Genomic DNA, 25975 nt, shown 5'->3' on the forward strand with positions numbered 1-25975 from the left:
ATTAGAATATATTTATAAGAACAGAATGTTTGGACATGGGTTTAAAATTCCTCTGGAAGGATTTGTTACAAGACTATAAGATATCTTTGTATATATTAATATTTAAGCCATTGCTTCATCCTTAAGTAGCACTTCATGTTTTTCATTTTTTAAACTCTTTTTAAACTTCCCAGCCACAGTCACAACACATGATGCGATGTAAACCTGAAGTGATTTGTTTAATCTTACTACCCTAATCAGCTAACAAGATCTCTGTCTTCTCAGATCTTGGAGCCTGGAAAAACCCAGTTATTAATTCCTTACTATCTCTTCCCGAAATTCTCTGGTTTGCTGACATGTTAATAAGATTCCAAGAATGTTCTAAGGAAAGCAAAATCACCACTAAAAATGATTGTGTCCTGAACTTACAAACTATTTCTTTCCTCCCTCTCCCTGAATTTATTTTCAACTAAAATAAATTCTGTCCTTGAATGTGTGTACATAACTCCCTGGGCAGGCTATGTTCTCTTATTATCAAATATAAATATTGAAAGCTTTAAAGACTGTTCTTAAACCTAATTCAAATTACCTTTGCCAGCATAAGAAATACCCCAGGGTAGGTGTATTAAAAGCTCTAAAAAGATTCTGCTTTTACTTTTTAGCCAAATGGACATGTTTTATTCAGGATCCCCAAACAAAATCCTTATTCAGCTCATTATATTACCTTTGAGGGTGTGTCTTTCCTTCCTTCACTTCTTCACCCTTTCAAACCCTTCACTCTGGCTCTCTGCATCTCTGGAGTTTCCCTCCTGCCTCAGGGCTTCAATGCATTGAGGAACGACCTCTTCTACCTTCCCCGGACTAAATAAGCAGTGCTCGATCCTCCTTCAGGTTCATCATTTCTTTCCCAAAGAAAACATCCCTGACCCTTTGAATTCATAAATGGCCTTTCATATCTATATCCCTTGGCATTCCGGCCTGTCCGTTGTAACTGTTGTTACAGATCTAATTTTACATTTAATTGTATAGTGTTTTAAATTGTTGCCTGTCTCTATAACTTAGCAATACTGAAGTCAGGGATCATGCTCTTTCTTCCACCACTATTAACCTCAAGCATCTACGTGCCTGCCACAGAGAAGGTACACATACTCCATCTGTTGATTAAATACAATAAATGAATGACTGTCCAAAGCACATAAACACTGGCATGTGGCCAAAGGATTGAACCTATGAGTAAGCACAAACCATCTCTTTGTGAACTCTACCAGCAGTTAGCATTTGTACTGCCCTAATTCCCTATGTAATCTCTGTCTTGCAAAAGCTTTCTGAAACACTCTGGTAAACACACACACACACACACACACACACACGTGTGTTTGTCTGAGCACATGAGCATTCACACCCACAGATATCAGTGTTTTGGGTGGTTATGACTGCTTCATTCAACAGTGATAAGTCAGGTTTTTAAAAAATAATTCTTCTTGGGGCGCCTGGGTGGCTCAGTCGGTTAAGCGTCCGACTTCAGCTCAGGTCACGATCTCACGGTCCGTGAGTTCGAGCCCCGCGTCGGGCTCTGTGCTGACAGCTCAGAGCCTGGAGCCTGTTTCAGATTCTGTGTCTCCCTCTCTCTCTGACCCTCCCCTGTTCATGCTCTGTCTCTCTCTGTCTCAAAAATAAATAAACGTTAAAAATGTTTTTTAAAATAATTCTTCTTATTAAAAATCCCTGAGAGTTAAAGAACTACTCTGCACAATGATCCTGAAGAAAAAATCCATGTTAGGCAGGGTTAGCTATGTCCCAAGATGCTAGGGGAAGGAAGATGGTGAAAACTCTAGTCCATGGATGCAAACAACAGATTTCTGATGATCAGTCAAATTTTTTTTTTCTGGCAGTCTTTCAATAGATGGTGGAAAAGTGCAGCAAGTTTCACTTAAAATGAAGTTGCTACTATGTCCCTATAAGTTTTAATGTGCATTTTTAGTTTTTTACTATTTTGCTATGTGCTATGTTTAAAAAAATAATAAAACCAGATTTTGCAGACAGAAAACTTATTTCCCATTGGCTATTTGCCCTGAGTGTCCTCACCAGTCCTTAGTCTTTTCAGATGAAAAATGGGAATAATGTTAGCAAACTCCACTAATAAATAAAAGAGATGGAATATAGAAAGCTTGTGGCTCTGTGCCTGTGCACAGAGTATGTGTTTGCTTCTCCTCTCTCTAGACCCACTACAAGTAAAACTCCAGTGTTCACACTGGGAGCCTCTAGTTTATCTAGGTAACTGTGTGAGGTAATTATGCTAACAGCCATTTGTTTTGACTTAAAGAAATTAAAGCAACTTTGAAAGGGGCAAGGGTTTTGTCCTTTCTCAACAACAAAATGGCTTAATGTTTGCATTTGAAACATATAAAATTACATGTTTAATTATAAAATGTATCCTTGGACTTTGTGTTAAGCTGTGCTTTCACCAGGAAAAAATACTTTTTGACAAATGAAAAAAAAGTAATACTTTTCTGAGATTCTTTATGTACGCGTGTGTGCACACACCACATGCACACACACACATACACACACACGCACTCCATTTCCCTCCTACCATTCTCCCTCTTCCCCAAAACATACCCTATACTTCCTCAGAAGTAGAGAATGCAGTTGCTCTCAAAAACTCTAAGGAATGTATCAGTATTAAAGCTCCAGTTAAGTCTCGCCACTGCTTGGTCACAGGGTTTTTCATTCTGTCCAAAGCCGATTGAAGGTCTTGTAACACGTCTCTGTAGCTATTTCCATAGTGAGCACCCCAAGTATAGAGAAAATCATAAGCAGGTTTCCACATCATCTATAAAAGAAAAAAAATTAGACTGGAGTAGTTGGAAGACAAACAGAGATGAAAATAGATGCTTTTAAAAAAAGTTTTAAAAGCCTCTCAGGAAATAAAAAAACCGGAATACCAATTATACATGGACTTACTTAATGTCATAGAAAACGTCTCAATAGCTATCACTTCCATCTTATATCTTTGTGTTTCTATGCCTAGAAAAATTTTAAAATAATGACAAGTAGTGCCTCTTTTTTTTCTTGATCCATCATCTAAACATTGTTCATTGCCTTGATATGATATAAAATTCTTTGTGTAATTTTTTGATGTTACTGAGATAAACTTTTCACTCTCTGAAAGATTTTTAAGGTAAAAATAATGACTCTTTTATTTTAATACTATCTATGGTGAGCTTTATTACACGACATATCACAAGAAGGAGCTATACAGTGTATTTAATGCTTTAAGTCATTTTATTTGAGCAAGGAAACAAGAAAAGATGCACTTTCATGATCAAATCTTAAAAGGAAAGTAAAAATACAGTTCTCTAATTTAAAAATAATTTAATGAATCATTTTATAACCAAAAGAAAGATCAATATTCAATGTTTTATTATGCTTTCCCCAAGCACCTACCAATACCAATGACATCATTGTTTCCATAGAAATAAATGTACGTCAAAGAGGAACTTCATGTTCGAGCATGTATGTAATGGTAACCAAGGCAACCAGGCTCAGAGAGAATAAAGACAAAGGCCGACCAAAGAAGATAAATTGTAGAATAAACACACACACACACACACACACACACACACACACACACACACAGAAACACAATGAGCTTAAAATAAATTTTTCTAAGAAAATGAAAAAACGAGCCATGTACTACTTATAATTGGACTATTTGGAATATAAACTTTATTACTTCTACCTATTTGGGTTCACTAAACTAATTCATTTGTGATTTTATCACAAATGCAGGAACACAGACTGTGAGCTCAATATTATGCAGAGCTGCCCTCTTAAATAGAGCCTCCATTAACAGTAATATCACATGAAGTAGGGCTTTGGGATATAATTTTTCACCCTCCTCTGATAGCCTCATATACTCTACAATTGAAATTAAAAGAATGAAAGACCATAATAAAGAGTTTCAATCAATTTAATCTACATAAAAGGATAGGCATTGAACTCAAAAAACAGTTTGATGTTATTTTGTCCAAATTGGCATTCCTGGGAAGCCATGAACACCCATATCTTTGTCTCTATTGATGAAGCTTGATTCTGCAAGGTATTGAATGGAAAATAATTATCAATATTATACTATATCCAGGAGGTTATGATGCATCATCCCAAATGATCCCAGATTTTTATATATAAGTTTTACCCTCTCCAACCTGATTTACAAAGAACTGCATCTTCCATCACTGATAAGACTATGAATGAGATGTTCTCTTGTTTATTTTTCTGAATAGTCACTTTGAAATCAAACCTCCCAGTTGCTGGTCACCACTAATATCTCAGCAATGGAAGATGAATTGAGGCATATTAACAGACGCTTTTTGCCAGATTCAATCTTGCCTGCCACTTCTCAGATGCAAAGATGCACTAAACAAGTAAATTATTCTGTAGTGAGTATATACTAACCCTCTGTAAAAGCTTTGAGACCTGTATTTTATGTTGCATTCATTTAAAATTCCCTGATGCTCAACTAGTTGGTACATTATTTTTCAACTTGCCATATATTGTTTAAAATAATGGTGTTTATAGCTAAAACCTTCTCATATTTTATGCTAAGTCCTTTAGTAATTGAATGATAAAAAGATGTATTTGAGGGCTGCCTGGGTGGCTCAGTAGGTTAAGCATCCAGCTCTTGATTTTGGCTCAGGTCATGATCTCATAGTTCACGACTTCGAGCCCCGCATTGGGCTGTGTACTGACAGTGTGGAGCCTGCTTGGTATTCTCTCTCTCCCTCTATCTCTGCGCCTCCCCTGCTCACGTGCACTCTCTTTCTCAAAATAAGTAAATAAACTTAAAAAAATAGATGTATTTGAAGATATTTTATGATAAATAGCATCTAAGAGCATTTCAGTACCCAGATGATGGCATAGTCTCATAAAAACCAGATGTCTTTTAAAGAATCACATCTGGATAATTTTCAGTTTATGCACTACTATGTGTGCAGATTCAAAGTAACATCATAGAGGCAGCCAAAATGGCTCCACTGCCTTTCCTGGTAAAAACAAAACACACACACACACACACACACACACACACACACACAACTCTGCACCACATATCTTGCTGCAGCACAGTGGATTGCTATGTATAGAAAAGCCCTGAGGCATACTCAATCATGCAGCAGTCCTTTGGTGCTGTTTGAAATAGGAAATACACCAAGGTGATGCAGGAATTGGGAACTACAGATTCAGAAGTCCAATGATACATTTATCTACTCACTTATGCAGAGAGCTATATAACACTCTCACATTTGGCAGTTTTCACTGATAGCAGAACATTTCGGTCAGTTCTTGCAATTCAGAGAAATTTGGATAGACTTCTGAGTCCTGAACCCAAATTAAGACACCTGATATTGTGAAAGGACTCCCCAGGAGTACTCTGAATTAGTCAGAAATGCAAGGAGGGATACTGCTTTAAACTCATTGGGGATTCCCTGGAGTCTAATCCATAAGCTACATAGAAAGGGTTACAATAGCTTGGGGCTGAAAACACTAGAGCAATGGTAAACTTCATGATTTATACTAAAATGTGTATCTATTGCATTCCAGTTCTGTTTCTCTTTGAAGCAAACTAACCCTAAATATTCCTTCAGTGCAAAATCTGATCTGCTATATATAACATCATGTGTGGCTGTCCATACAGATGACAGAGAAACACTATTATAGCACAAATACAATGAATATATTCAAAACACATTGTTGTTCATTAATTATTTCACTTATTAAATTAAGAGTTTTTGAGTAGCTACCACTACAAAGAATTTTGTTACACAAAGGAATAAAATGATGAATATAGCATGGCTTGTTTTTAGAAGCTTATAGCATAGAAGGGAGATAGATACTTGCACAAACACTGACCCATTGTATAACTAGACAGCATTTGGTAATTAACAGTTTAAGAAAACTCAAAAATTACTTTCATGTTTTCATTTAGTGTAATAAAAACTGAGAGTTCATTGACTGAGAAGCAGTGTGGTGTAATAGAAAGAAAGATGGGTTTTGATGTCAGAGCTCTGGGTTGCCATCTGAGTTACACTGCCTATCGGATGGGTCAATTTGGGTAAATCAAAGTATCTGAGTTTTGAATTTTTTAATCTTTAAAATATGGATAATAATTTCCCAGGTCTGTGTCCAAGGAACCTTCTAAAGTATCTGGCATATAGTTTGCATTTAATACTTTTTAATAGGATATGAAGGAAAGTGGGTACTTTTGGGATGAGAGAAAGATAAGCAACCTAGTTTTAACCCTAATGCATATGAGGTGAAGGCATGAGTATCTCCATCTCCAGTAAGACTTTGGAATAGAGAGATGACCTCCAGGAAGCAGCCAAGAGTTTAGCATCATGCCAAAGTGATGAGGAAAAATGAGAGTGGAGGAAAATGCCAAGGAAGAAAATGAAAGGGTGAAAAATTTAACCCTCAATTAAGTCCACAATTAGGGACCACAAACAAGAAATAGAAACAATGAAGGGTGCCGGGTGATTCAGTCGGTTGAGCATCCAACTCTTGATTTTGACTCATGTAACGATCCCAGGGTCGTGGGATAGAGCCCTGCATCAGTTCTGTGCTGAGTACTGGGATTCTCTCTCCTTATTTGTCTGCGCCTTCCCTGCTTGTGTGCTCTCTCTCTCTCTCAAAAATAAATAAACAACAACAAAAAATTCTCTGTTTCCCTCTGCCCCTCTCCCCTGCTTGCGTGTGCAAGCTCTCTCTAAAAATAAAATAAATATTTAAAAAAGAAAAAGAAAAAAGTAGAAGCAATATAAGTATGGAGAGAAGCTGGTGTCAGAGTCATAGAAAATAAAGCAGGGTACTTCATGTTGCAAAAGTCAAGGATTGATAGCATTCCAAAAAGGACATTCAGCTCACCCCAGTTTCTCAGAGCCTGTTGTTCACATAGCCTCCCAACTCCACGTTCAGTGACATCACATTAGGAGGTTAAAATCATCAATGTTAGGAGTTTTTACACCATGGAAGATGGCAAAGGTATAATTTAGGGCTTTTTCTCCCTTGAAGAGCTATTAAACGTGTGCCAGCATGCCACTCTTTGAGGACATCTCTTCTCTGTTAGCCCCTCTCTTACCTGTAATGTCAAGTAATATGGAAACATGAAGCAAAACTGAGAAAAATCCAGGATTTTGGCACTATTAGGACCTCAGTAACCATGGAGAAGGCAGTTTGAAGAGAGTGGTAGAGGACGGACTGCAGGTAGGAGCAGGTGACAAGGAACTAGAAACCACAGAAAAAGTGGGTCACATTTGGAATTTGAAAGTTAAAAGAAGAGAGACAAAGCTAGAAGGAGAAGCAGTGGAGAATAAATTATTTTTAAAAGGAAAAAAATCTATAAAGACTAATATTTTACATTTGAAAGGAGAGGTTGGTTTGAATCCTACCCTAGCCAGATAATTTAGGGTTGATGAAGATTAAGGAGGCAGCATATTTCTCAAGAAGATAAGTTAACTTCCTTTAAGCAGAACACATAAACACACACAAATGTTAAAATCATTATGGAGTTAGGGTAATGAACAGGGAAAATATCAAGAATAATTGAGAATAAATGGGATTTAAAGCATATGCTATAGTTGCATACTTGGTACAAATGAAAAATGTTAAATTTGGGGAACTAGGTTTTAAAATTTTTTTTAACATTTATTCATTTTTTAAAGAGTGTGAGCAGGGAAGGGGCAAAGAGAGGAAGACACAGAATCTGAAGCAGGCTCCAGGCTCTGAGCTGTGAGTACAGAGCCCAATGCAGGCCCGAACCCATGAACTGTGAGATCATGACTTGAACCAAAGTAGGACACTTAACCAACTGAGCCACCCAGGCACCCCTCGGGGGCTAGGTTTTAAAAGTATGTTTTATTAAGAGAAATAAACAAGTCTCTGCCAGGTATGGTAAATAGAACTTTCTCTATATTGAGATTTGCTTTAACAAAGCATGACAAAAGCCCAGCCTTCATCAATGCTATAAATAGTCTAATCAGTTTTTTGTTGTCCTTTGCTACAGAGCTATATGATATTTGACTCAAGTCCTTAAATATTTTACTTTTGTTTCTTCAGCACTTCTTTCTGTCTGTCATTCTACGTTTTCTTATTCAGCAAGTGAACATATGCCATCGAAGGCAAAGACACAAGAGGAAACTGGCATACATTAATTAACTATAGACTTTACAAAATTAGGTCCAAAAATACACATTAAAAGCCACAAAGGAAGGGTGTCTGGGTGGCTCAGTCGTTTAAGCATCCGACTTAGGCTCAGATCATGACCTCTCTGTTCGTGGGTCTGAGACCCGCGTCAGGCTCTATGAGGACAGCTCAGAGCCTGGAGCCTGCTTCAGATTCTGTGTCTCCCTCTCTCTCTGCCCCCACCCTGCTCACACTGTGTCTCTATGACTCTCAAAAATAAACATTAATTTCTTTAAAAAAAGCCACAAAGTATTCTCAGCTTTGTAATAATTAAAGAGAAAACAAAGTCATACATTTTCTGGAAATGTTTGAATGAATAAAATCAGTAGAATAAACAATTTTCTTTCCACAATGACCTAAGTCCTCTGAAAGCTGGAAGTGATTGTGGACTGCTATGATCTCTTCCAGGTTTATGTTATCTTATATATCTATTTAGTGGTTTAAAATAGTTCTTCCGTTCTTGTTCAGTGTTATGATTTAAGGGATGATATGCAGAAACTCTGCACTAATGCGTAGATAAATCAAAGGAAAGCATGCTCCTGAGGGTTTGTTTTTGTTGAATTACTCGTAACCACAAAACAAATTCTCTCAGTTTTCTTCACCTCTAACACAATTATTTGACACACAGGCATTACTCTTACTCCTATACTCTGAGATTTTTTTAAATATTAACTTGACGATGTTATGGGTTCATCTCTGAATAGGAAGCACGAGGCTGACAAAAGCATAGAGTTGTTAATTTCTCAACTGTGTGTTTTGATCTCCTTCTATAAGGGAGCATCAGTAAGTATTTAATCTATTAAAGGTTAGCAGTTTCCAAAGTCCTAGCATTTGTGTGAAATGTCTTTGGTTTATCTTCCAGGCATTAGAGGACAAAGAAAATGGTAAAAGAGCAATAAAAGAAGTGGTGAGATGTCAAAAGAAATGAAACAGGAATAGAAATTTAAAAAATAGTTTTCCAAATTTAGAGCGCTTGTTCCCAGAAGCCAGTAAGACTCATTAGATAATGCTCTGGATAATGAAATGCAACATGAATAAAAGCAATTCAGATTTGAGCTTAGCACTCTATGTCTTTTTTTAGCTCATAAAACATGAATAGCATAAAGGATGCAATTGGTTAACTACAATTGGATGATTACATTTTTCCACATTAAAAGATTCATAACCCCCTTACTTTCCTCATAAAAGTATAGGAGCAATGTTTCATTTTAAGTACAATTAGCTGAAGAAGTATTAAGGCAAATTTGCATTATTAATGATTATTACATATGTTCTATCTTCAGTACATCATTTACAATATCCAGGTGGGTCTTCTATCACCTTAAATGGTAAGTACATAAATAGCGTTGAGAGTTACCATTATCTTCAGAAAAGAAGGGAGGCTAACCTATCAGGGAGTCCCTATTTCCTTAGAAGGGACATGGACTTGTTTGAAACTTGGACATAAGATTCTCTTGGAAAAGTCTCTGGGTACAGCCAGCTTTGCTTCCTCTAGGAATAACCACTTGGAACATCAGGGGTTAAGCATAACCCAGAGGAAGATAGAGGACTCATACTTTGCTCCTGCATCTACTCAAAACAATCTAACATCTTAAGAAAACTGGCTGGACGAGCCATCCTCACTAACTCCTAGTTAGGAAGAGAATTCAGGTCACCCAGCTATAAATCCAGAGTCATTTCATTAAAGTATAGCCATGGATTTATTTCAGTAGTAAGCAGTTTTAATCAATGCTGATTTAAGTCTTATACTTAGCTGGGGTTTGGTTTTTCTGAAATTCCTGGTTGTTTGTGATTCCTCAAAATAAATCTCAATAAAGAAAACCTAAACTCTAAATAAAACATTTGTGTCTCTAAATCCAATTTAAGATATCTTTATAATATTTAAACTTTATAATATTTATTAATATGATTATTATTTCTATTTGATTTTCAGTAGGTAATAAGACATACAATGTAGAAGATCATATGACTACAATGTGCTACCCCATGAATTTCACTGTGATGTCATTGTTTCTTTATTTCATCATTTCAAGAAATGGAGTAATTTCTGGAATTAAATATTGTAGCAATAAGCATTATAGTATTGTACAAAATAGACTATGGTAATCTAAATATTATGTCACTGTGTCAAATCTGTAGTCCAAACAATGAAGAACTGAGAAATTAGTCTATACATGTTACCACTGGTAGATGAATTTCCATGTAATACTTTCCCATCTTTAAAAAATTGTAAATGTATCTCATACTGTAAAAGCCCAGCAAACCATACAGTTAAGTACCAAGGCTAGAAGTGGACAATGCAATGTCCCTGCAGAATCCAGGACTTGCTGTGTGAGCCAGAAAACCGTAAGAGTTCAAGAACTTCTTTTATCTTTTGCAAGAGACATTTTCCAAGGAAAATAAACATTGTTAAACCAGTAAAAAAAGCTGACAGCCAAGGCTTTTTTCTTCTTATTTTTTCCATGCACTACCATTCCACCAGTTTTTAGAAGAGAAACCTTGAAATCATTGGTGACTTTTCCCTTGCCTACATTCTTTGTATAGTTACTTGCAGCCATATTACTAAAAAATTACTATATTTCCTTTTCCAAAATCATTCAATGTCACACAGTTGTTAAATTCACCTCTTCCTCTTATTTAAAATAATGGATAATATATATTTAGTTATTACAATGTGCAAAGCATTATTCCAAATATTTCATGTATATTATTTCATTTAATCCTCCAAATATCCGATGAGCAAGATAGTATAATTCACATCACTTTCCAAAAAAAAAATATTCCTAGAAAAAAAAGTTTATTTGCTGAAGACTAATAGATAATAGACTATATCAGGAATCCAGACCAGCAATCTTAACCTCTATGCTCTGGCAGTCATTAAAGACTCTATTGTCTCCAATATATACATATATGACCATATCTCCCAATAATTACTAAAATGACCTCTCCCCCCCCAGCCCACATAGTCTCCTCAATGGTCTCTAAAAGTCACTGGTATCCAGAAGCACTGAAATCTCCTTCCAATCCTCTCCAATTATCCAAATGCTATCCATCCTTCAGGACTAGGGTGCGTCTTCTGACAGCTCCTTCCCAATTTGATCTTCTTTTATTTAGCTAATTCTGAAAGGACTTATTAGTTGTGCATATTGGATAGGACTGTGTGTAAAACATACCTGGGTCTCGAACCCAGTTCTGTACTTAATAACCATGTAATTCTGGATGATTTACACAAATGCATTCACTCGTAGTTTGCATATGTGTAAATTGTGAATGGTTATAATGTCTTCCTTACAAAGTTTGTTAAAATAAATGAAATACGGGGGCGCCTGGGTGGCGCAGTCGGTTAAGCGTCCGACTTCAGCCAGGTCACGATCTCGCGGTCTGTGAGTTCGAGCCCCGTGTCAGGCTCTGGGCTGATGGCTCAGAGCCTGGAGCCTGTTTCCGATTCTGTGTCTCCCTCTCTCTCTGCCCCTCCCCCGTTCATGCTCTGTCTCTCTCTGTCCCAAAAATAAATAAACGTTGAAAAAAAAAAAAATTAAAAAAAAAAAAAGAAATACGGTAAATAAAATGCTCATAATGATTAGCTGACACAGTAAATACACAATAAATTGCAACTATTACCATTCTCATTATTTTCACTTATTTCAGCATCTAATCATATACTTTTTTTAAAATAAAATAATTCAAGTTATTAACAATTTATCTCAATTCCCAGGCCAAATAAAATGTGGCTTTAGGGAGAAAAAAATCATATTTTTCATTCTGTTTGCGATTTTTATAGCTCCTAAAGCTCCAATGCTGGGAACTGACAGTCCTAGTAAATATGTTAAAAGTACAGATGAATTAAATACTGAGAGCAAGGATTCAGAGGGAAGATACTAAATAAGTAGGAAGAATTCCATACAGAACTTTTATCCGTGTATAAAAAATAAGTAAAGTTAGCTCTTTGAGGAATACCTACTTTCTCACTTTAAATCTAGACCCAGAAAAAAGTGCTCTGAACACTATAGCTGCCAGTCAGAAATGAGGGGGGACAAATATATGGCTAGAAGACAAAACAGAAAATCAGACCTCACTGATTGAGCAAAAAGACTTATAAACACACCATTCCAGTCATAACTCTCTATAGGTGAGTGGCTTCTGAGATGAAACTGTATCACAATTAACAACATTGACTTCCTTAGGCTTCCATAATTAGGGTGGCCCATTCTGGCAGTTCAGATAAGAAATCAGCCTTGACAGGCCTTTTGGTGCCTGTGTTTGAGGTGGAGCTCAGTGCGGTAGAAGGTAACTTAATAAGAAGTAATGTTTAGTGTCCTTGGTAAGTAAGTGTCCTGACTGAATAAGATGGAGAGAGTATCTTCTGTATTGTGTGTCAGGGGACAATGGAAGACAGTTACTGGGAAAATTGTCACACATACCATTAATCCCAGAAGCTTAAGTCAAGAGTATCCAAGTTAGGCCTAAGAACATCGTAGCCCTGAAATCCCCAGCATTTTCTCCTTATAAAATCCAATTTTTTTAATGGGCTATTTTTCTAATATTTTATTGATTCTGGTTTTTAAATTAAAGCTCTGAATATGGTCAGGAAAATAAACTCCAATGAATTTTCATTAACATTCACTGGAAAACCTTGGCAATGATTAAACATCTTTGTATAGTATAAATGTATTTCTTTTTCAAAGGCAATACTCCAAAAACATATTATGCTTAAAATCAGACTCAAAATTTTATAGTTTTGTTTTTATGTTAGAAATTCAATATCATCAGAAAAGTTGACTAACATTTCTTATAACTTAACTTAGATAGGTGGTTAGTTTAAAAAGTGACTTTCTCAGAAGTGTCCAGCGAGAAGCTTTTCTTTTCACCTTATAAAATAATAAGAAATGGCCAAAAGTACTCAAGAAATATCTGACATGCTATTAATAATCTCTTTTCTTTAATTGGATTGAAGCTTGATAAAGATACTAAGGCAAATTTTGGTAGTATCATACAATGGCTTGAAAAAAGAAAAAGAAAAAATGAAATGAGTTGCTTAAACCCCCAGTCCTGACCACACCTCGTGGCACTGCCACTCAGCTACCATGTTGGATTTGGCGTGGGTGGGCAGAGAATAATGGTTAAAGTACAAAGGTCCCAGAGTCAAGGTCTGTGCTCCAAACTTGGTTCCATGACTTCCTAGCTATGTATGTTTAAGCAAGTTACTCAGCCTCTCTATATCTTAGATAGTAGTAATATCTGCCCCAGAAGTTTTTGTTGAAAGGATTAAATAAAGTTAATTTTTGTAATGCTCTTGGAATAGTGCCTGGAACAGAATAAGAGCCAGATAACTGTCTTTAAGATAAAATAAAAATAGAACAAAAGCAAAGAAGAGAAATAGAAAAAGAATGAAAGTGAGTGAAGAGCCCGATTGTAGACATTGGCACACATAGAGAGAAAATTTTGGAAAGTATGCCCTCTGAGGAAGTGAGATAAAGGAAACAAAAGCAGCATGGGAACCACCAGGCCTTGTTATCTCTGTGCCCCAATTCTGGTTCCCTCCTTCTGCATGCCCTACCCAGAACTAGTATCAGTGTGTTTTAAAATCATTTCTTGACTTGTAAATTGATCATTTTTGTGAGTAGTCTCTTTCCTGAGAGAAAAAAAAAAAAACTGTACAGCTGTTTTTTGTTTTTGTTCTTGTTTTTGTTTTTGTTTTGTTTTGTTTTTCCAGGGGGATAAAACTTAGCATACATTTACCCTTTAGTTTAAGTGGTCTAGACTCCCATAGATTATTTGGAATGGGTTCAGGCCCATGTCATGCATAATTTTCTAAGCATTTAATAACATGAATCACAGCAATGACTGTCAGCATTAGCCACAGTAAATTGAATGATAACCTCCAGAAAGACACCTAGGGACTTTCCTTTCTGTTTCTGAATTTTTATCAACCTTAGACATGCACTTAGTCATTTGTGATTTGGACTGTGCAAAAGTAAATAATGGAAAAGTAGGCTGTTTGTTGGCTTCCATCAAGATTTAGGGAAAGACAAAATATAAACAATCACAATTAGAGAGAAGTTAGATGCTTAACAAACCTGAGAGAATAAAAACTTTCTGGTAAATAATTCTCAAGAAAACCCTTCTAAAAACAAGGCCTTCTAAGAAAAAAAAAGTCTGGCTTTCAGTTAGGCAACTTTTTTTAAAGAATTATTTTTAGGGGTGCCTGGTTGGCTCAGCTGATAGAGCATCTGACTCTCGTTTTCAGGTCAGGTCATGATCTCATGGTTTGTGAGACTGAGCCTGATCTCACAGTTTGTAAGATCGAGCCCTGTATCTGGCTCTGTGCTGACAGCATGGGGCTTACTCGGGATTCTCTCTCTCTCCCCACCTTCCCCCATTTGCACTCTTTCTCTGAAAATAAATAAAATAAACATTTTTTTAAAAAAGAATTATTTTAGAGCAGTTTTAGGTTCACATATATCTAGATTTTGCAGGTAGAGATTTTGCATATATCTCCCACCTATGCATAGGTGCATATGCATATATGCATAGCCTATAGCCTACCCTGTTATCAGCAGCCTCCACCTGAGGGGTATATTTGTTAGAATTGATGAATCTACAATGATATATTATAAATACTCAATGTCTACAGTTAACCTTGGGTTCATTGTATATTCATTGCATATCCATGTGTTGTATATGCTATGAGTTTCGACAAATATAGATCTCATTATGATATTATACTGAGTATTTTCACTGCCTTAAAAATCCTCTGTGCTCTGCCTATTCACTTCTCCTTCCTGAAAGTCTGGCAACCCCTGATCTCTCTACTGTCTCCATAATTTTACCTTTTCCAGAATGTCATCTATTTGGTATCATACAGTGTGAAGCTTTTTTTCCAGATTGGCTTCTTTCACTTAGTGATATGTATTTAAAGTTTTCCCATGTCTTTTCATGGTTTGGTAAGTCATTTCTTTTTAGCACTGAATAATGTTCCATTGTCTGGATCTACTAGTTTATTTACCCAGACACCTATTGGAGGACATCTTGGTTGCTTTCAAGTTTTGGCAATTATGAATAAAGTTGCTATAAACATTCGTGTGCAGGTTTTTGTGTGGACAAAAGTTTTTAACTCTTTTGGGTAAATACCAGCGAGTGTGATTGAGTGATCATAAGTTAAGGGTATGTTTTCTTTGTACGAAACAGCCACAGTGCCTTCCAAAGTGACTGTATCATTTTGCATTCCCACCAGCAATGACTTGGGATTCCCATTGTTCCACATCCTCCAAAGCATTTGGTGTCATCAGTGTTCTGGATTTTGGCCATTCTGATAGGTGGTGGTATCTCAATCGACAATGTATGAATCAAGTTCACTTAAATATCATAATAGCATATCCCTCAGAATGTTGTTCTTTTTTTCCTTATTAAAGGTGTGTCATCTTTTAGCTCATTCAGTAAAAACTGATTTGTAGATTGTAGTGTCCTTCTCAGTATATGGAAGTAAATGTAGTCTATAAGGGGGAGTAATCTAAAAGGGGGGGATGTGTCCTGGATGCTCTTGCCTCAAGAGTCTGTTTGGAGTCCTTGCTGGATAGCCAGGCTCCAGGAATGCTGAAGCTTCCAGCGCAGCTGCTGGGATTTACCTGACTTGATCTGACTCTTCAAGCTTCATGGAAAAGTTGTCTTGTTGTGCTCACCCAGCTGGCATAGTTGTTTCAAAATAAGAAAAAAATTCTCAAAAAATTAAAACCCAGCTCTATGCCCAAATAGGAAGTGGGGAACATAGCTTCTGCCTCCTACCAAGTTATCATCTAATCAGAGAGATAACCTTTCCTTAGCTAAAAATATCTTGAAAATGCTTTCACTCATGTGAGAGAAAGACACAGGACATTTTATATGTGCTTATCACTAGAATATTTTCATTTAAGTCAATAAAAATGGATTCTCTTTCTTTATGGTAAATAGAGAAAATATTTACCTAATCTAGGCCTACCAGTGTACATTTGTTTTAATATTAATAAAAACAATATTTGCATGGTAAGTATTTACTTTGTACTAAGTGTTGTTATTCTATATTTGATGTCTATAGTTCTTACTGTATAGAAAATTACAAAGGAAATAATGAAGCTCTTAGGTACTTCTAGCTGCATTACCAGGCTCTCATTACCAGCAACCCCACAACATCCACCTCCTTAATGTTTGTCACCAAACATTATTTATCATAGGTGACTAAGTCTATAACTGAGGCTGATAAATACTTATTATTATATCCTCCTCCTTTATTCTGATTTGGCCCCATTTCCTCTCTTCAAAGTTTATCTGTTCTCTGCCTCAAGTTCTTATAGCCCTGCCTACTCAATGGCTAGCTATGTAATTTGCTCAATTTATTTGCTCAAAGACCATGTTAAAATGCAATCCAATAGGAGAAACATCAATATATTTTAAAGGTTCTCAAGGCCTTTAAGGAGAGATGTAGGTTTAGTTCAGATAATATTGATGATTATAGCTACAGTGACTTCAATTAGTGGGTCCTCTAGGAGACTGCCTCAATGAATCCATGTATATAGATTTACGTTTGATTTCCTTGGTCTGCAATTTTTCACTATTTAATTAGACAAATAGAAATCTTACCTCAACAGCAATACCTCCAGCTTTTCCTCGATGAGGAATTTCATATGCCTCCATCTGTTGCTTTGTGAGTCGCACTAACTTTTCAGCTAGTTCCCTCCAGCCTTTTCCAACTTTGACAGCTGATGTCAGAATAGCAGCCTCTTGGATGAGCTGTGCTACTAACCCTTGGCAATCCATCTTCAGCAGAGCCTGCAGCAACAATTACATACCATAGTTAAAATCAACTAATTTTGGCTTCCTCCTATAAGTTAATTTTTCATTATACATTCTAGAAACTGGTATCCTCTTTCTCACCACATGTATACTTGAGGTTTCTAAAATTCAAAAAGCTGATTTACTTTTAAGCAAATCCAACCAGCAAAGTACAGAGGATATGACTAGACCAAAATTAGGGGAGAATTAAGCCCAACTCAATGACTAATTATAAGGCCTTGGGTAAACCACTCAACTAATATGTTTCTTTAATATCCTAATTGGAAAAAGAGGAAGTTCAACTAGACACTTCCAAAGATACCCTGAGGTTCTAGCAGTCTATAATTTTTCAACCCAGGAATGATTATTCACTCTACAAAAAATAATTCCTTTCCTTACCAGAGAATTGGCTACAGGATTTTTCTAAAAAAATAAGCATACTAGCGCTGGTAAATATTATTCTATTTTTCCTCAAAATGTGATTTAAAACTTCCCAGAATGATGCCTCTTGCATAAAATAAGATACTCCTACAACTTTGAACAAAGCTATTTATATTTATGACTTAAAAAAAATAACTCTCTGCCTTCACCCCCATTGTAATTGTGCTAAATATAAACCATTTAGTATTAAAAACAGTCTTCAACAATGCAAAATGGAAAACATCAGTTTTCCCTTTCCTTCCTCCCTCCCTCCCTCCCTCCCTTCTTCCATTCCTTCCTTCCTTCTTCCTTCCCTCCCTCCCTCCCTCCCTCTCTCTCTTTTTCTTTCTTTCTTTCTTTCTTTCTTTCTTTCTTTCTTTCTTTCTTCCCTTCCTTCTTTCCTTCCTTCCTTCCTTCCTTCTTTCATTTTAATTAGGTGTCTGAGCTTTGTCAATGACCATGCATATTTCAAACAAATCTATGAGTTTCCCTTTGGCTTGAATATGTTTTTTAAAATAGGATTAAATCTATCTATCTATCTCTTCTCTTTTCAAATAAGCAAATAAACATAGTAGTGCCTCATCATTTAACAGCATTTCAAAGTTGTATCTATCACTATGAAACAATAAGTAAAAATGAATGGCCAGGTAAGGCAACTAGTAAAGTCCATGGAGTGTTCATTCCTATGGAAGCATCAGAAAGACCACCCGTGGTTTTTATACATTGACTGTATTCATCCTTACATTTATGGTGAAGAGCTAGGACCTCAGGGAAAAGCAGTACTGAGCTAGCAGGCCCCTGAAGATGATTTTAGTAAGTTGTGGAATGGTTTTAGCAATGCTTATTCCAGGTTCTTGCTTTAAGGAAAAAAAATTTACACTTGGAGTTACATAATCTGAGTTTAAAATCCAATTCCACAAAGTATAGGCCTTTAGATAAATAACAAAATATCTCTGTTTAGTGATTTTTAAAATGGATACAGTGGTGATATCACCTTCTGTAGCTGCCCATAATCTTTATGAAAATCGAATCAGATACTCAGGTACTTTCGGAATTGTCAAGTACATAAAGACAACCAGTCTCAATGTCTAAGATATGACTAAGGGTTTTAGAACCCACAATCTTTATTATTTCCCTTCAAGCTACTCCAAATTAATATACAATCCAAGAGAAACATGTATTTGTTATGCAAATAAGGTTTCAAGATATGGCCTCTATACTCCTTCCATACAGAAATCCTGAAGCCTCTGCTCAGGCACAGCATGAGTTTTTAGGAACTACTCCCTTGAATGAGTTCTTCATCAGCACTGTTTAGGTAGTCACCAAAGCCACTAAATTCATTAGCATACACCAATATAGTGTAGATATGATGAGGCTTAAACTTCCAGACCACCTGACCAAAATAACTCTTTTTTTTTCCATTAAGAGAAACAAAAAAAGCAATTTTAAATTCAAGATTTTATGGGTCCACGCTGAACGTGAACTAAGGCAGAGGTAATGAAAGGTAATGAATCACTGCAAAATGCACATGCAGCTTCAACCAGGTAGATCAGCCAATGACTCTAAATGGCTAGATTGAGAATGTGGCACACCATCATAAAACTATCCACTTAATGACTGGATATTGGGGCTTTCAAAATTTAACCTTCTCAGTATCACTGTTGAATCAAAAAAATTATAAAGAAAAGAAAATGTTTTATATATACTATTTCTTTATTGTTAATGTCACAGAATAAATTCCTCTCTAAAAATCTCTCTCCTCCATGTGCACCTTGATTAAAGCTTTTGTCCTCTGTATCAACCTGCCTGTATAATCTTACTCATCTCTCCTAAGGACCAGTTATAATGGTATTTACTACACAGACCAATATACATATTCACACAAACTTTTAACACACACACACACACACACACACACACATTTATAACTGTTTTAGGAAAGTATAGTGGTTTCAAATGTGGCTTTGGAGCCAGAAAGGTCTCAAGTCCCCTCTTGATACTAACCAACTGTGGGGTCTTGGGCAAGTCTGCCAGCCTCCCAAAACTCAGTTTCCTCTGTTGGTACAATGAAGATACCAGCTAGCTATACTTACTCCATAGAGTTTATGGCTGAGATAGTGTGTATAGGGAGTTCAGCATAGGGCCAAACACATAGATAACCCTACAGGAGTGTTAGCTATAATTATTATTATTTATAAATTCATATTTTAGCTAATTTTAGGAATATATTCTTGATTTCTCTTTTTATTTTTATAAAATACTGAATCTCTATTTTAAAGGCAAGACAGTTTATCTACTTTGTATCTCTCCATTGAGCCTGTATTACTCCATTGAGTAAATACTATGTCGAAAAAACAAAACAAAACAAAACAACGATCCTGAGAGTTCTATTAAAACATGAGGATTAAGAAGAGAATTAGCAATATCATTTTTTGGCTTATGATGCATTCATACGAAAAATGTCAAATTGATAATATGAAGGGCATTGATGATATGGGTCTTTTAAAATTCTGATGATATGTTTTAAAAGCACTGCTGAAAATTAAAAAAAAAACACTAAATAGTGGACAGATAGCAATGGAAAAGTTAATCAATCTTGTTCCAGTTTGTTTTTATTTACTTTCATCTTATTGAAGCTTCTCTGATATTTTAAGAGCTATTCAACTACTTGAGAGAGGAGAAGAGATCTCTTAACTGTTACACTCTAACACAAACAGAATCTTTAATCTTCCTTTGAAAGATGATCCTCTGGAGCCTAGTTTCTGGGAAAATCACTCTTGAATTTTAAAACTTAGAAATCAATTATATTATCTTGTAAGAAAATCTCTATATTTGCTATAACGTGACTTCAGTTTATTTGAGACTGCTGAGAGTTTTGTTAAGTTCTCTCATATGTTTGGTTGTAAATATTGCTAAGTTAATAAAGTTCTCTATGGTAAATATATTACTGTGATCAAGGAATACTCACCACAATAAGTTCATAAAGAAACTTCCTGGCGTGTCTAGCTGCATGGCAATCTTCCTTTAACTTCTTTACAACATAGGAAACCTTTTCCGATTCTTTGTCTGCTTGTATTTGATCAAAATCTTCTAGTGCCAGATGTGAGTAACCCAAGACATCGGCTAAAGCTTTCCAATCGTAAACTTTTTCTGACACCAAGGTCAATACAACTGAGTAGATGTACGTCAGTTTTTTAAAGGGTAGGGTAATTTGTTCAAGAAGATTTCTGGTTGTGAAGACATTATCTGACATAGATATTACTTGTTCCTTGGCAATCGCCTTGATATTTTTGCAATGTATAAGTCCAACCTTACCTCTCAAGATTCCCACATACCATTCTTTCACTTTGGACTGCCCAATAGCTTTTACCTTACCCTCTCCAAGAAGAGCTACTGTGTCCCCTTTGAAATATTCAAGTAAGTAGTCAATCTTTTTTTGTCTTAGCACTGTCTTCAAGGTTACCCCATAGTTGGTGAAGTTCATTTTTTTGTCCTGAAATGTGGGATATTTAACACACACAGTTGGTAACAATGGAGCAGACCTGATTTTCTTCTCTTCCTGCAAATTACCTGGCAGATTTGAGAGCCTTTTTAGGCTAGGAGCTGGATCAGGTGTAGTGATAAAGAACTGTGTAAGTGCTCTACCATTGGGAGGCTCCACCTGAACACGGAAAACAAACAAGTGCATTTCTCTGGAGTCAACTAAGGAAAATAAAAATTGTTGATTAACTACTTCACCTGCTTGCAACTGCTTTTGTTTAATTTCTTTCCTTTCTCCTTCTGCCTTCACTTCAAAATCAGGATCACATGAAAAAACAGAAATATTTAAATCTTGTGGCTTGTCAAGGAAGAATGAATGCTTCCCCCAAAGCTGAAACACAACCGGAGATGTGTTTTTACCACCCTTCTTAATATCAGAGATTGTAAGCTTTCCTGGCATATAACTGTGTCCACAAACTATAAAAATAGCAGTGAAACTGGGATGAATATATCTGGGCCCATAAATTCCAACTGACGTGGTTTTGTGGATACAATCCCAAATGGTGGCAGCTGGTGACTGAGTAGCTTTAATTTGTGCAGCAACCACTAGATACATCACCTGGCTCAAGTCTATTAGCTTGACTTGAATAATGTCTTCATAAATATAGCAGTTGTTTAACACTTTGAAAGGGCCTTCTTTACCCAAGCTGTGTAAACATACCATTTCTGTCATGACTTGGCTGAAAGGATCCTTTCTCACTTCAGCCCCTATTTTCATCTCCAGCAAAATGGCTTCCATTGTGTTAAGGTTGCCTAACATGATTTCCAACAGTGGGCTTACGGTGCATGAAAGATCATGGTTAAGTGTTTGTGGAGGTTCAAGAAAAGCCCTTAGAGATACCTCTTGGAATTCTCCCACAGCTACATGGCCTTGGGGTACATGAACAGTGATATCTGATTCAGGTAATTGTACTGATCCTCCTTGGTGGCTTAATTTACAAACTGTCACAGTCTCTGCAACTTGTGTTTGGGCCCATCCAGGACTCTGATTAATTATATTCAAATCCAGGCAGGAACGGGCCAGCTGGCGCTGACTTAACCAAGCCATTTTATAAGCCTCTCTGTCATTCTGAAGCCATTCTAAGTCTTGTTCTAGTATCTGGTCAGAGTTATGTATATTCTGATGGGCATGTGCTGTGTCATCTAAAATGTCCAAAAGTTCTGAAACACTTTTAGATCTTCCAGCTTTCCGTGGGGAAGACTGCCTAAGCAACTGATGCACATCCAGTTCATCGCCAGAGGAATCAAAAGAATTTCCGATTTCTATTTCTCTAAAAAAGAGAAAAGGATCTTCCTTCAAGATGGAAATATTGTCTCTCTTCTGGTTATTTCTTAGCTGAGTTATGTCATCCAAAAATGGGTTAGAAGCAGACAATTCATTCCAGAATGGATTTGTAATTTTGGAAGCACTATTGCCATGACAGGTGAAAGCATCTGGCCAATTGAGAAGAAATCCTGGGTCTGGACATTCTTGTTATTTAGACAAAAACAAAGCAAAACAAAGATGAAGTGGCATTCTGAGACACAACCAAGAGTAATTTTCACTATTGCTTAACAATTCAAGACTCTTTAGTTTGCTTTTCGATCTCCAGTGTAACAGCTACTACAAAATTAATGTTAAATTTGCTCAAATTTTGATGTTACAGGAAAAGAGAAACTGTCCTGCCAGTTTATTTTTTTACCATGTTTAATGTTATTTTACCTTAAGTCACTATAATTTACAAATAAGTGCTCAAAAATTTATACAGTAATCAGTTGAACACATTTCCTTGAAAATTACCCAGACTACCTACACTTATGCATTACTGTTTTATGTTTTATTTTCACAAAATAAAACCCCTGAACAAACAGAATAATTCAGTCAACTATCCAGATTTTTCTAAACACTGAATATTTGGTCTCAATATACCTAGATTATTCATTTGATGTTTTTTCTTTTCTGATAATATTCCATATGTAAAAATATCAAATGCATCTGTTAATGGCTAAAGCAATTTTGTATTTAAAATTTAAAAAACAATATACCAAATTAAATAGTAATGCATGTCTTAGGTTATTTCCTGATAACTGCACTGATGAATTTTAATAATGTTCAAGTTTTTTCCAGAAAAATAAACATTTCATGACAATAAATATTGAAAAATTGGTCACCATTAGATTTACTATTTGAAAGGATTCGTTGAACTTTTCCCAGTTTAAAATGACTAAGAACAAGCTTACCACTATGAAATGAAAACATGTTATTTCTTTGGAAAGTAGTTTAAGAATCACCACCACATTAAAATATTTACACATGAACCATAAGGAATTTCTATATATCTCACAAATATTAAAGTCATTTTTTAATGATTAGAGTAACTCATACTTGGTCATTTCCCAATAAATACTGGTAACGATTCTGTGGACTTGGTGAAACTAGTACTGCTTTCAAGAAAATGAAAGCCAAATGGCCAGACAAAATTGGAAAATGAGTTCAAGTAAACAGTCAGACTTTTTTGTTTAATATGTATACAGCTATATCTTGACTGAAATGAGTTTTCAGTATCACATATTAAAAATTAGAAGATGCACTTGAACAATAAAAATTGCATTTCTCTTATTTCCTTGTTGCTTCAACCTGGTTTCATCTCTCTTAAAACTTACTCTTCCTCTGAAGATCAATTCAACTCTTTTATTCTCCATAAAGATTTTCTAGCACACTCCAATCTCTAGAGATCTCTTTAGCCTCCAAATTCATTATATGTACCAGAAATATCATTCACTTAATAATAAAGTTTTGCCTTCTCATAAGATTTACATAATCTGTTGCCTGGGCTATTTCGTTTTGCTCATCTTTTTTTTTTTTTTAATTTTTTTTTCAACATTTATTTATTTTTGGGACAGAGAGAGACAGAGCATGAACGGGGGAGGGGCAGAGAGAGAGGGAGACACAGAATCGGAAACAGGCTCCAGGCTCTGAGCCATCAGCCCAGAGCCCGACGCGGGGCTCGAACTCATGGACCGGACCGCGAGATCGTGACCTAGCTGAAGTCGGAGGCTTAACCGACTGCGCCACCCAGGCGCCCCTTGCTCATCTTTTTAATGATAGTATATTTCTATAATAATTTTATAATTCTTTTAATCTTTTGTAGCTCTTCTCAGAGGTATCCCTCCAATAGTTATTGGCAATGGGTAAAATACTTAAGTACCTGTAATATGGAAATTTCTTGAGGATTTTTGATCTTCCATGTCACATAAATTTCCCTCAGACTTACTTCGTGAAATCCTTCCTGACCAAAAATGGGCTCTTTCATTGGTTAACATTTTCCCACCTAGACAATAAACAAACAAACAAATAAATATTTTACAAGTATATATGTACAAGGTGGCCAAGAAACTAAATTTAAAGTATTCACATACCCTTAAATAGAAACTTTCATATAACAATACTCTACATAGGTCCTCTATTTCTGGTAGGATGCTAGATTAGATATCCTGAAATATATATTAGTACTTCTCTGAAAAATGCTCAGATTCTAAACTAAAATGTATTACTGATCCCATAAAAAAAAGTAATTAATGAAAATCCCAAGGACAAGAGAAAAGGAATAGTAAGTTGAAACTTCAATAAATCAGAAATCCCTGTTTGGTGATTGGAGGACAAACATTCACAAAACTGAAAATCTCCCCTAAGTTCTATACATTCAGTGCAGTTCCAAGGGAAATCACAAGATGTTATGTATGTGTATGTGTTTGTAACTTCTTAAGCTTTTTAAAAAATTTCTACAGAAAAGCAAAGGGCTAATATTCAAGACAATCCAGAAAAATAACAGAATGTAAATGAAGTGTGCCACCGGATATTAGCACTTATTATCAATATGTGCTAAGTGAGACAATGTGAAATTGGAAGAGAAATAAACTAAGGACATACAATAACCCTAGAACAGACCCATCCCCACACAAAAACTTGCTATATGACAGAAGTGGCCACTCAGAGCAGTGTAGAAATGGTGGGTTATTCAATAAATGGTAAAGATACAATTTGTTTTCATGCTTAAACAAAATTACATTGATTATACAAAAATCATTTCTAAGACATTTGAAGACTGAAAAGCAAAACTTGAAAACTTGAAAATAGAGTCTAAGGAATTATCTTTACATTTTCTGAGAAGTAGATAATTTCTAGGCAAAGAACAAACACACAAAATGCAAACCATATTTAAAAAGAATGAGAAGGGCACCTGTGTGGCTCAATCAGTTAAGCAACCAACTCTTGGTTTTTGGCTCAGGTCATGATCCCAGGGTTGTGAGATTAAGCTCTGCTTTGGGATCTGTGCTAGGTGTAGAGCCTGTGTAAGATTCTCTCTCTCTCTCTCTCTCTCTGCCCCACCTGCTTGTGCATGACACACACACTCGTTCTTTCTCTCTCTCTCTCTCAAAAAAAAAAATTTTTAAAGAATGAAAAGTCCTATAGATCAAAAAACATCATTTACAAAACATAACAATATAAGCCAAAAAGTGGGAGAAGATATTTCCATTACATATGACTGAAAAAAGCAAAAAAGGATTGGATTGTAAAAGACTCCTACAAATTAATAAGCAAAATAAAAACAAAATTATAGACAATTTTGAAAAGACCTGAACAAGCATTTCTTTAAAAGGTAAACACAAACGATCTCCAAATATATTAAAATATGCTCAATTTATTGGAAGCCAGAGGAATTCTAAGTGAGACCACTAAGGTACAATTATACCTATCAAATTTGCCAAAATTTAAAAATCTGCAACACCAATTATTGGCAACGAGGTGGAGAAAATGGGAACTCATGTACACTGTTAGTGGAAGTGTCAATTGGTATAATCACTTAAAAATCAATCTGGCATTATCTAGGAAAGATGCTTACAGCCTAGTACCCAGCAATTCCTAACTCAGTTGTTTTGTTCTAGTACATTTGTTGTAGTAAAACCTTGAATATGTACATCAGAACAGATATACATGAATGTTCATTATATT

At 35.8% G+C, this 25975-nt stretch overlaps 1 protein-coding gene across 1 annotated transcript; it reads right to left on the minus strand.

The window, feature by feature from the left end:
- Positions 1–1640: 1640 nt before the first annotated feature.
- On the minus strand, positions 1641–24658 carry MACC1 (MET transcriptional regulator MACC1). The gene is made up of 4 exons (XM_043589059.1): positions 24171–24658; positions 20411–22452; positions 16831–17019; positions 1641–2812 (listed from the first exon to the last, which is right to left on the minus strand). The coding sequence occupies exons 1-4, from the start codon at positions 24283–24285 to the stop codon at positions 2600–2602; spliced, it is 2559 nt and encodes an 852-aa protein (XP_043444994.1). The 5' UTR covers positions 24286–24658; the 3' UTR covers positions 1641–2599.
- Positions 24659–25975: the final 1317 nt, after the last annotated feature.

The sequence above is a fragment of the Prionailurus bengalensis genome, chromosome A2 (assembly GCF_016509475.1).
Source record: "Prionailurus bengalensis isolate Pbe53 chromosome A2, Fcat_Pben_1.1_paternal_pri, whole genome shotgun sequence".
In the NCBI taxonomy this organism is placed as follows: domain Eukaryota; kingdom Metazoa; phylum Chordata; class Mammalia; order Carnivora; family Felidae; genus Prionailurus; species Prionailurus bengalensis.